The 11,330-nt window shown below is 45.1% G+C and overlaps 2 protein-coding genes across 2 annotated transcripts in view; one reads left to right on the top strand and one right to left on the bottom strand.

Annotated features, from left to right (window-relative positions):
- Positions 1–4,406, bottom strand: part of lrrc2 (leucine rich repeat containing 2) — a gene marked incomplete at its 3' end in the record, with an annotated part of 12,498 nt that extends 8,092 nt beyond the window's left edge. The window contains exons 1-5 of the mRNA XM_080044919.1: positions 4,377–4,406; positions 3,480–3,624; positions 1,918–2,033; positions 489–562; positions 108–264 (exon numbers count right to left, since the gene is read on the bottom strand). Coding sequence (XP_079901045.1) covers positions 108–264; positions 489–562; positions 1,918–2,033; positions 3,480–3,616 — 484 coding nt within the window. The 5' untranslated portion in view covers positions 3,617–3,624; positions 4,377–4,406. The remainder of the gene's footprint in view (positions 1–107; positions 265–488; positions 563–1,917; positions 2,034–3,479; positions 3,625–4,376) is intronic.
- A 1,019-nt stretch (positions 4,407–5,425) lies between these two features.
- On the top strand, positions 5,426–10,476 carry LOC307261935 (uncharacterized protein). Its single transcript, XM_080042647.1, has 3 exons — positions 5,426–5,661; positions 6,506–6,637; positions 8,359–10,476. The coding sequence occupies exons 1-3, from the start codon at positions 5,620–5,622 to the stop codon at positions 8,497–8,499; spliced, it is 315 nt and encodes a 104-aa protein (XP_079898773.1). The 5' UTR covers positions 5,426–5,619; the 3' UTR covers positions 8,500–10,476.
- Positions 10,477–11,330: the final 854 nt, after the last annotated feature.

The following is an 11,330-nucleotide window of genomic DNA, read 5'->3' on the forward strand; positions in this document are numbered from 1 at the left end:
ATCCATCCATACCTCCTTCCCTCCCTCCCTCCTTCCTTCCCTCCCTCCCTCTCTCCCTCCCTCCCTCCCTCCATCCATCCATCCCTCCATCCATACCCCCCTCTCACCTATCTCCTTAGGCAGCTCACAGAGCCTGTTCTTGGGCATGTGTATCACCGTGAGCTGGGTGAAGAGAGCCAGGTAGTCGGGCAGACGGCATATCTTAGTCCGGCTGACGTGCCACTCTCTCAGGTAAGTCTTCCACTGCAGCTCTTGGGGGAAATCCTGGAAGAAATATACGTATATATATACATGTACTTAAACCGTACACACACACACACCATAGCTAGCAACAGGCCCTTTTACAGAGCCTAGGCTGCGTATTAAACTGCATTTTTTTCTCCCAGTGCTCACACAGTAGTAGGGACAGGTAGCGGATCATGAGGAGATATTCACTGATTTTTACAACAAGCGTTCTCCAGAATCACTGACCACAACGAGTGTCTCACCTTCCACTGATCTCCCTCCAGACTGAAGACCAGATCGTTGCTCTCTGGATCCTTCTCATCCTGCTGCTCTGGGGCTGGTAGAAAAACAACATAAACATTGTCTGTAAATACACAAATATAGCAACAATTAAGTTAAGTTACTTTATTAGTCAATTGTTAAATTGAAATTTGTCTTTTCTCATCTCCCCTCTCAAGTTCCCACACTCCAGAGACCTCATGGTTACTGGGAGGAGGAACCAGAGACCTCATGGTTACTGGGAGGAGGAACCAGAGACCTCATGGTTACTGGGAGGAGGAACCAGAGACCTCATGGTTACTGGGAGGAGGAACCAGAGACCTCATGGTTACTGGGAGGAACCAGAGACCTCATGGTTACTGGGAGGAGGAACCAGAGACCTCATGGTTACTGGGAGGAGGAACCAGAGACCTCATGGTTACTGGGAGGAGGAACCAGAGACCTCATGGTTAGTGGGAGGAGGAACCAGAGACCTCATGGTTACTGGGAGGAGGAACCAGAGACCCCATGGTTACTGGGAGGAGGAACCAAAGACCTCATGGTTAGTGGGAGGAGGGACCAGAGACCTCATGGTTACTGGGAGGAGGAACCAGAGACCTCATGGTTACCGGGAGGAGGAACCAGAGACCTCATGGTTATTGGGAGGAGGAACCAGAGACCTCATGGTTACTGGGAGGAACCAGAGACCTCATGGTTACTGGGAGGAGGAACCAGAGACCTCATGGTTACTGGTTACTGGGAGGAACCAGAGACCTCGTAGTTACTGGGAGGAGGAACCAGAGACCCCATGGTTACTGGGAGGAGGAACCAAAGACCTCATGGTTAGTGGGAGGAGGGACCAGAGACCTCATGGTTACTGGGAGGGGGAACCAGAGACCTCATGGTTACTGGGAGGAGGAACCAGAGACCTCATGGTTACTGGGAGGAACCAGAGACCTCATGGTTACTGGGAGGAGGAACCAGAGACCTCATGGTTACTGGGAGGAACCAGAGACCTCATGGTTACTGGGAGGAGGAACCAGAGACCTCATGGTTACTGGGAGGAGGAACCAGAGACCTCATGGTTAGTGGGAGGAGGAACCAGAGACCTTATGGTTAGTGGGAGGAGGAACCAGAGACCTCATGGTTAATGGGAGGAGGAACCAGAGACCTCATGGTTACTGGGAGGAGGAACCAGAGACCTCATGGTTACTGAGAGGAGGAACCAGAGACCTCATGGTTACTGGGAGGAGGAACCAGAGACCTCATGGTTACTGGTTACTGGGAGGAACCAGAGACCTCATGGTTACTGGGAGGAGGAACCAGAGACCTCATGGTTACTGGGAGGAGGAACCAGAGACCTCATGGTTACTGGGAGGAGGAACCAGAGACCTCATGGTACCACATATACTGTAGGACTACAGCAGCATTTACCTGTGTGTGTCTGTGTGTCCGTCAGTGTATTTCTCTCCAGGTATTGCTGCAGCTGCTCTCGTTCTTTGCTCTTCAGGGTTTTACAGTAGATGCGAAACTGCCACTGCTGATCAATCCTACACACACACACACACGCACACACACACACACACACACACACACACACACACACACACACACACACACACACACACACACACACACACACACACACACACACACACACACACACTTCATATGTTTCATGATAATGTTTATAAGGTAAAAATGTTACTAAATCACCTGCAGTGTCTAGCTTTAATGGGGTATTTGGTATCAGTTCTCTGAATCCTTCTGGATACTAGACGTTGACCTTTCATTGTACCTTTAGCGCTGACGTTTGGATATATATAGCCGACTGTCTGTGTGTTCATATTACTACTGTGTGTGTGTGTGTGTGTGTGTGTGTGTGTGTGTGTGTGTGTGTGTGTGTGTGTGTGTGTGTGTGTGTGTGTGTGTGTGTGTGTGTGTGTGTGTGTGTGTGTGTGTGTGTGTGTGTGTGTGTGTGTGAGTGTGTGTGTGTGTGTGTTCATATTACTAAAACCAGCGGTGACTCTCTCAGTTCATGACTAATCAGTCAGCTGTGTGTGAGTGTGTGTCTGACTGAGAGGTCAAATACTTTGAGTTTTTTATTCCACAGAATTAGTTTACAGGGGTGTGAAGTAGTCGAGGAAGTAGGTGGTAATACTTTAACTAAAACATATTCTCAGATCACTTTTTATCAAAATCAGTGAATATCTCCTCATGATCCGCTACCTGTCTGTACTGTAAGTGTGCTGAAAAAAAAATGCAGTGTTAATAAACAGCCTAGGCTCTGTAAACTTGCATGTTGCTAGCTACGGTGGGCCCTCTTTGTTTACACACCGGTTTGTGAGGAGATATTCACAGATTTTAACAACAAGCGTTCTCCAGAATCACTGAGGAAAAGATATTTGGAAAAGGGTATTTCTAGTCTGTGTTTTCAGAACTTAAAGTGTTTTATACTTTAGCCCTTGATCTACTGATGTGTTCTGTGTTTAATGGCGATTTATAACTTTTTTTGTACATGATATTTGAATTGTATAATAAAAAATATAAAAAAAAGTTACAAGGTGCCCGTGGTGTAGTGGTTAGACCCTCCCCCCCCATCCCTCCTCCATAGAGTCTCTGTCCTCTTCACAGCAGACCCGGGTTAGAATCCAGCCCGGGTCGTTCTCTGCATGTCATTCCCCTCTGTGTCTGTCTGTCTGTCTGTCTGTCTATCTGTCTGTCTGTCTGTCTGTCTGTCTGTCTGTCTGTCTGTCTGTCTGTCTGTCTGTCTGTCCTCTTCACAGCAGACCCGGGTTAGAATCCAGCCCGGGTCGTTCTCTGCATGTCATTCCCCTCTCTGACACATTTCATCTCTGTCTCTACACACTGTCTAATAATGCGAAAAAAATAATACATACAGTATATACAAAGTGTTGCACATTACACACACACACACACACACACACACACACACACACACACACACACACACACACACACACGTTGTACATTACTTTGCCAGCGCGCTCTGCTCGACTCTCTCCTTCTCTTTCTTCTGTCTCACTTTGTGTCTCTTCACTCGTCCTTCCCACAGACCTCTGATGACTGACAGGTCGCCCACCGGGACGTCCTGCCTCCTGCCTGTACGCATCACTGCTGCTACACACACACACACACACACACACACACACACACACACACACACACACACACACACACACACACACACACACACACACACACACACACACACACACACAAACACTGAAATCCTCCTTTAAACAGACTCAAGAAATTAATTTTGAATCAAATCGTGACCCAAAGAATTCTGGGATTATCAACCCAATTATGTTTGTCATATCGGAATATTTAGCATCATCTAGTGGTGAGATTCTAGATGTCAACGCTCCCTTGCTAATTTCCAGAAGCTACGGTGGCCTTCAAGGACAAGAAGCTGTAGTTACTAAAGATGGCATCATCCACCACTGCCTCAAGTTCTTTCCACAATATCAAGTGATGAGGTGAAGATGTATTTAGTTATTTATTCTAAAGTACTTCTTCTTCTTCTTGGTCTTCCAACAGGTGCATTTCCCCAGGACGCCCACTATATATAAAAACACATAAGGCCGTTAAGTTTGTCTGTTCTGAGCTACTGTAGAAACATTCACACTATTAGTTGAAGGAGATGGAACTCAATATCCCATGATTCCTCAGTGCTGTCCGCTATACGCCAGACTTTCCTCTTTTTACGACCTGCTGTAGGCTACTGCTCACATGTATCTGCTGTTATAAAGACGTATTAACAAACCTGTTGATGTGAATCTGATCTCTCTGAGAATGTCAAACAAAATATAACCATGGCAACAACAAGTAGAAAAAGTTAGGATTAAAAAACAACAAAGATTTCCTACCGTTGTGTGTGTGTGTGTGTGTCAACGTCCTGCTCCCTGTCCACAGCCTGTTAACTGAGCCGCTGTGTGTGTGTGTGTGTGTGTGTGTGTGTGTGTGTGTGTGTGTGTGAGTGAGAGTGTGTGTGTGTGTGTGTTTGTGTGTGTGTGTGTGTGTGTGAGTGTGAGTGTGACACAACATGCTATTTTTACCAGCTGAGATTTGACCCCTACTGTGTGTGTGCGTGTGTGTGTGTGTGTTTGTGTGTGTGTGTGTATGTGTGTGTTTCTGTTTGTCACATGATGCCCTCCTATCATGTTTATTTTTTTTAAAGCTTAAGTGCGTAACTTCTGTCGCCCCCCATGAGGAATTCTGAGTAATTACAACAACACTGTCGGTGCATCTACATGAGGTAAAGCCTTCAGTGACGGCACCTGGAGACGTGGGATGTAATCCCGGCGATGGAAACCTTAGTTTTCCCTGGTGGAGACGAGACGGTGTGGATCCTCTGGCAGCTTCTGAAGTCTTCCTTCATCCACACTATTCTTTACTTTAGTATTACCATGTAAACATCTGGTCAATGATCAAATTCCTTCGTGATTTTCTCTGCTTATGACATCTATTGCAGTATGTCCATCCTGGGAGAGGGATCCCTTACTCTGTCCACTCTCCCTGAGATTTCTTTAAAAAAAATGTAATCCCGGTAAAGGGTTTTTTACTGGGAGTTTTTTGTCAGCCGAGCTAAGGGTGTAAGGGCAGGGTGTCATATTGTATCATATTGTATGGAATGTAAAGCCCACTGAGACAAATGTATTTGTGATTTTGGGCTATACAAATAAAAAAAAATAAAAAAATAAAAACTGGTCAAAGTGTACCGCTCATGTTAATTTTGACCAATCAGAAATCACATACCCCAGCTTTAAAATTGTGGATAAATGTTATCTTAAATGTTATTCATAGTGAAGCGTTGGTCTCAGTATGACCGCTAGTAGGCAGCACTGCAGCGATCTAAATCTGCTAGAGAATACACCACCGAAGAAGACAGAGAAGAAAACGTAAACAGGAAGTAAGATATCTGACGCCCTCTGAATCTGAATCGACAGACGGAAGTATTTTATTTAATTCTTGGATATCTCTGTGAAAATAGCGAGTTCAGCTTCAGTTATTGTTTTCAGACTAGATCGCAAGAGTCTGTTCAAAGTCCTGACGCTTCGCCTGGTTCGTGAAATCTCGTCTGTTCGTAAATTTTCGGGATTTTCCGTCAAAATGTCCGAACCAGGAATGACCAACGCGCAGCTATTACAGCAGGTGAGAATTGTTTTGATTGAACTTTTACTTATGTGTCCTTTAAAAAAATATTTCTAAAAAGTGTATTGAGTGCTCTATGGTCGATATGTCATCTCCTCACACTGTCTGTCCCTGTGTGTGTGTGTGTGTGTGTGTGTGTGTGTGTGTGTCTCTGTCTCTGTCTGTCTGTCTGTCTGTCTCTCTCCCTGTCTGTCTGTCTGTCTGTCTGTCTCTCCCCCTCTGGCTGTCTGTCTCTCCCCCTGTCTGTCCCCCTGTCTGTCTCTCCCCTGTCTGTCTGTCTCTCCCTCTGTCTGTCTTTCCCCCTGTCTGTCTCTCCCCCTGTCTGTCTGTCTGTCTGTCCGTCTGTCTGTCTGTCTGTCTCTCCCCCTGTCTGTCTGTCCGTCCCTCCCTCCCTCCCTGTCTGTCTGTCTCTCCCCCTGTCTCTCCCCCTGTCTGTCTCTCCCCCTGTCTGTCTGTCTCTCCCCCTGTCTCTCCCCCTGTCTGTCTCTCCCCCTGTCCCCCTGTCTGTCCCCCTGTCTGTCTGTCTGTCTCTCCCCCTGTCTGTCTCTCCCCCTGTCTCTCCCCTGTCTGTCTGTCTGTCTCTCCCCTGTCTGTCTGTCTGTCTCTCCCCCTGTCTCTCCCTCTGTCTGTCTGTCTCTCCCCCTGTCTGTCTGTCTCTCCCCCTGTCTGTCTGTCTGTCTCTCCCCCTGTCTCTCCCCCTGTCTGTCTCTCCCCCTGTCTGTCTCTCCCCCTGTCTGTCCCCCTGTCTGCCTGTCTGTCTGTCTGTCTCTCCCCCTGTCTGTCTCCCTGTCTGTCTGTCTGTCTGTCTGTCTGTCTGTCTGTCTGTCTGTCTGTCTGTCTGTAGATGGCCTTGTTGCGATGGCTTGGGTCCCAGTCGGAGGAGGACCGCAGCATCCTGACAGCTGTGACCGGTCTGCAGCTCGGCAGGGAACTGTTCAACAGACTGACAGGGCAGGACAAGGTGGACGCTTATAAGGTGAGGTGTGTGTGTGTGTGTGTGTGTGTGTGTGTGTGTGTGTGTGTGTGTGTGTGTGTGTGTGTGTGTGTGTGTGTGTGTGTGTGTGTGTGTGTGTGTGTGTGTGTGTGTGTGTGTGTGTGTGTGTGTGTGTGTGTGTGTGTGTGTGTGTTTCTGTCTTAACTGTTCAACAGACTCACAGGGCAGGACGCTATAAGGTGAAGGAGAATACACACATGCAGACAGACAGACAGACAGATAGATAAAGAGACAGACACACATGCAGACAGACAGACAGACAGAAACACAATCACTCACTCACACTCACACTCACTCACTCACATACACACATTGACTCACGCACTCACTCACTCACTCACTCACTCACTCACTCACACACACACTCAGGCCCAATCTAGATCCACCCCCTACACCCTAACCCTATCCACTATCCCTCCGTTTGCGCGTTCGCGGGGAGGGCCCACCATATTGAGTGTCGTCCCAAACCACAGAGCCTCGAGTGTGAGTGGGTTATAAAGCCCTCGATCACCGAGTCTGCATCGATAGTGGCTTAGCCCTACGTTTGACACAGGTGTCCGCCAATCAATTAAGTCCGGAATGGAGGAGCTAACTTACAAATGAGAGTTCCATGGAGTTTGTTTCCCTAATTATAAATGAAACGTTCTCTTACCTCAAACAGACATTTGATTGTTTATTTTTATGCATAGCCCTAAATGACGGAACCAGAGGGTAGCCTACAATTTTGGAATTAACATGTTGTTTTACACTTGTTGATTTGATTATGCCACTTGTCTACCGTTAGTGTATTTTCAAGGGGTGGATAAAAGATAAAACGAAGCAGATGAAGAAAATGCCCACAAGTTAATAAGGGACAGTGATTATTATTTCCTTAAATTGTTAGTAAGATTTGTGTTACTGTTAAAGCCAATGAGGGGTAGTAATAGCGGCGGTGACGTCAGTCAGCTGGAGCGTAAAACTTTTCTTATTTATGACCACCCTTGCAGTGCATTATAATTTATGCACGCTAATTAACTGCCGCGATTCGCGGGTCGAAATGGCAGATTAACGTATCATGACAAGTGGAATACATGCTTTAGCAGACTATTGTTCTTTTCCCTGGTTTTGTATGCTGCTGTGCATGTAAACTAAAAGGATAATTAAACAGCGGATCACCCACCCGTTTTCTCCACTACAGACTGAGCTGGTAAAATTAAGAATACGCAGTTACAAAATGTTTAACAAAAAATAAATTATGCAGCCAAAAAATCATGGGAGTGAGTTTGTTTTTATTCAATACTACATTTACTCTCACATGCGTAGCTTATGAATGTAAAGATCGTTTCAGGTCAAATAGGCCTATAAAAGTGGTGGAATTTTATTTTAGGGTGAGAAATAAAGACTTAACAGTTAACTAGTGTCTCCAGGTTTCTTCCTGTTTCCGTCTGACAGAGGCGAGGGCTTGCCAAAGCCGCGCCGTTGTTATACCCTCCCCTTAATGATCGAGTGGCACTCCACAGCCGCGAGGGTGACTCCACAGCGAGTCACACTCGCTCACGGAGTGGGAGTGCATAGGGAGTCATTTGGGAAAGGGCCATACTCACACACTCACTCACTCACTCACTCACTCACTCACTCACTCACCCACTCACTCACTCACTCACTCACTCACTCACTCACTCACTCACTCACCCTCTCACCCTCTTCTCTCCTTGTGCTTTCAGAGAGATTGTATCCTGAGTATTTCTCAGTTCGTCAGTGAAAACCCTCGAGCTTCTCAGACTCAGATCAACGCTGAAGTGGAGAAGAGAGTCGTTCTGTTCGCCGCTCGAATCCAAGCCCTGGAGACCACGCCCATATTCTGAGTGTGTGTGTGTGTGTGTGTGTGTGTGTGTGTGTGTGTGTGGCTGTGTGTGTGTCTGTCTGTCTTTCCCTCTATCTCCCTCTCTGTGTGTGTGTGTGTGTGTGTGTGTGTCTGTTTATCTGCCGATTCCTGCGTTCCAAATCTCATTCTCTTTCTTTTTTCTATTCTACATACTACATCCGACGATAAAAAGAATCTAGTTAGGATGCAGTAGGCATACTATTGGGACATACTTTTACTTATTTATTTCATCCTAACATGGCTCCTTGATCTTGCCTCTTGCTTTTATATCCGTCGCATCCCCGTTTGTTTTCATACGGAGGCTTCGTCGATGTGACGTCACTTCACGTGCGCACTGGATTGTGGGTCAGAATCGCCCCAAATAGGATGCAGTTTTCAACACTAACAATCTTGGCCGCATGAAGTAGGACATCCGGGTACTTCTAACCATCCTAAATCTGGCCACAAGAATCGGGACATCCTAAATCTTTTTTCAACCATACTAAATAGTACAAAGTATGCGATTCGGAACGCAGGGTGTGTGTGTGTGTGTGTGTGTGTGTGTGTGTGTGTTGTGTGTGTGTGTGTGTGTGTGTGTGTGTGTGTGTGTGTGTGTGTGTGTGTGTGTGTGTGTGTGTGTGTGTGTGTGTGTGTGTGTGTGTGTGTGTGTGTGTGTGTGTGTGTGTGTGTGTGTGTGTGTGTGTGTGTGTGTGTGTGTGTGTGTGTGTGTGTGTGTAAACTGGTATGTAAACAAAGGGACCCACCTTAGCTATAGCAACATGCCCGTTCACAAAGCCTAGGCTGTGTATTAACACTGGGTTGTTTTTCAGCACACACACAGTACAGACAGGTAGTGGATCATGAGGAGATATTCACTGATTTTGACAAAGTGATTTTGACAACAAGCATTCTCCAGAATCACTCAGTGCGTTTCCATGGCACAACTAGATTGGATTAAGACATATGCAGAGAGAAAGCCGACAATGAACGAGTTATCTAGGTGTTCTTATCCGACTTCGCTTGTCCGTTAATGTGCCGATTTGTGTTGCGAAGTAGATCGGATAAAGGTGTTTACATGCAGTTTAAAAGTCCTGTTGAAGTCTTATTCCTTTAGTTATCCGATTATGAGTCTGCATGTGAACGCACTGACTGACTGACTACACCTTCTAATGTAAAAGAATTACACATGTAACTTTGGGCACATCTATTTGATCTGCAGCTGTTTTCAATACTAATTTGTTTTTACTAATTTTATGTTTTTAATACATTTTCTTTATATATCGTATATGTGTGTAATTATTTGTGTAATTATTTCATGTTTTGTGAAAGTATTTTTTGTAAAATCTTGAAAAAATAAAAATAAAACTCTCTCTGTCTGTCTCTCTCTCTCCCTCCCTCCCTGTCTCCCTCTCTCTCCCTCTCTCTCTGTCTTTCTGTCTCTCTCTCCCTCCATCTCTCTCTCTCTCTCCCTCTCTGTCTGTCTCTCTCCATCTCTCTCTCTCCCTCCCTCCCTGTCTCTCTCTCTCTCTCTCTCTCTCTCTCTCTCTCCCTCCCTCTCTCCCTCCCTCTCTCTCTCTCTCTCTCCCTGTCTCTCTCTCCCTCCCTATCTCTCTCTCTCTCTCTCTCTCTCTCTCTCTCTGTACCTTTGTCCATAGACTTCTCTAGCACCATGCTAGTTGGTCGTCCGTATGTGTGTGTCTCTCTCTGTATGTGTGCGTGTCTCTCTCTCTCTGTATGTGTGTGTGTGTCTCTCTCTCTCTCTCTCTCTCTCTCTGTCTCTCTCTCTCTCCCTCCCTCCCTGTCTCTGTCTCTCTCTCTCCCTCTCTCTCTCCCTCCCTCCCTCTCTCTCTCTCTCTCCTCCCTCCCTGTCTCTCCCTCCCTCCCTCCCTCCATCTCTCTCTCTCTCTGATTTATGAACTGTATCAGACAAAGGAAGGATCTTGAAAGTCTTTTGAAAAATGTGCCCGTTCCTTCAAAATAAAAGCCTCTGTACACACAGTGCTCGTTTGATTCAATTTACTAGGAGATAAAAAAGCCTGTTCTGCTCTAGTCCAAATGTTTTATTTATTAATTGTTATATGTTTCTCTTTCCATTAGAGTTATTTCCGTATATTATTTATTTAAAGGTCATTTTTGTGGATTTTTCTCACTTCTATTGTGGATTTTTTGTAATGTATGTGAATTATTATAACGGCAATGTCTATCTATCTATCTATCTCTCTATCTATCTATCTATCTGTCTGTCTGTCTGTCTGTCTGTCTGTCTGTCTGTCTGTCTGTCTGTCTGTCTGTCTGTCTGTCTGTCTGTCTATCTATCTATCTTTCTATCTATCTATCTATCTATCTCTCTCTCTCTACCTATATATCTATCCATCTATCTATCTATCTATCTATCTATCTATCAACTATATATCTATCTATCTATCTATCCATCCTTCCTTCCATCTATCTATCTATCTATCTATCTATCTATCTATCTATCTATCTATCTATCTATCTATCTATCTATCTATCTATCTATCTATCTATCTATCTATCTATCTATCTATCTATCTATCTATCTATCTATCTATCTATCTATCTATCTATCTATCTATCTATCTATCTATCTCTCTCTCTCTCTCTCTCTCTCTCTCTATCTATCCAATTCAATGCAAGGGCACTCTTTATTGACGTATGATCAAATAAATAAATTCTTATAATTTAGCTACATTTGCTATTTAATAACAAACGAAATTTTCAGGTTGATTTCTTTGTGTGTGTGTGTGAATTGAATTTTTTTATTTTAAATATATAAAAAATGCACATTAAATAACTATCCACCTATCTTTT

This window comes from Ammodytes marinus (assembly GCF_949987685.1).
Source record: "Ammodytes marinus genome assembly, chromosome: 2".
NCBI classification, from domain to species: domain Eukaryota; kingdom Metazoa; phylum Chordata; class Actinopteri; order Uranoscopiformes; family Ammodytidae; genus Ammodytes; species Ammodytes marinus.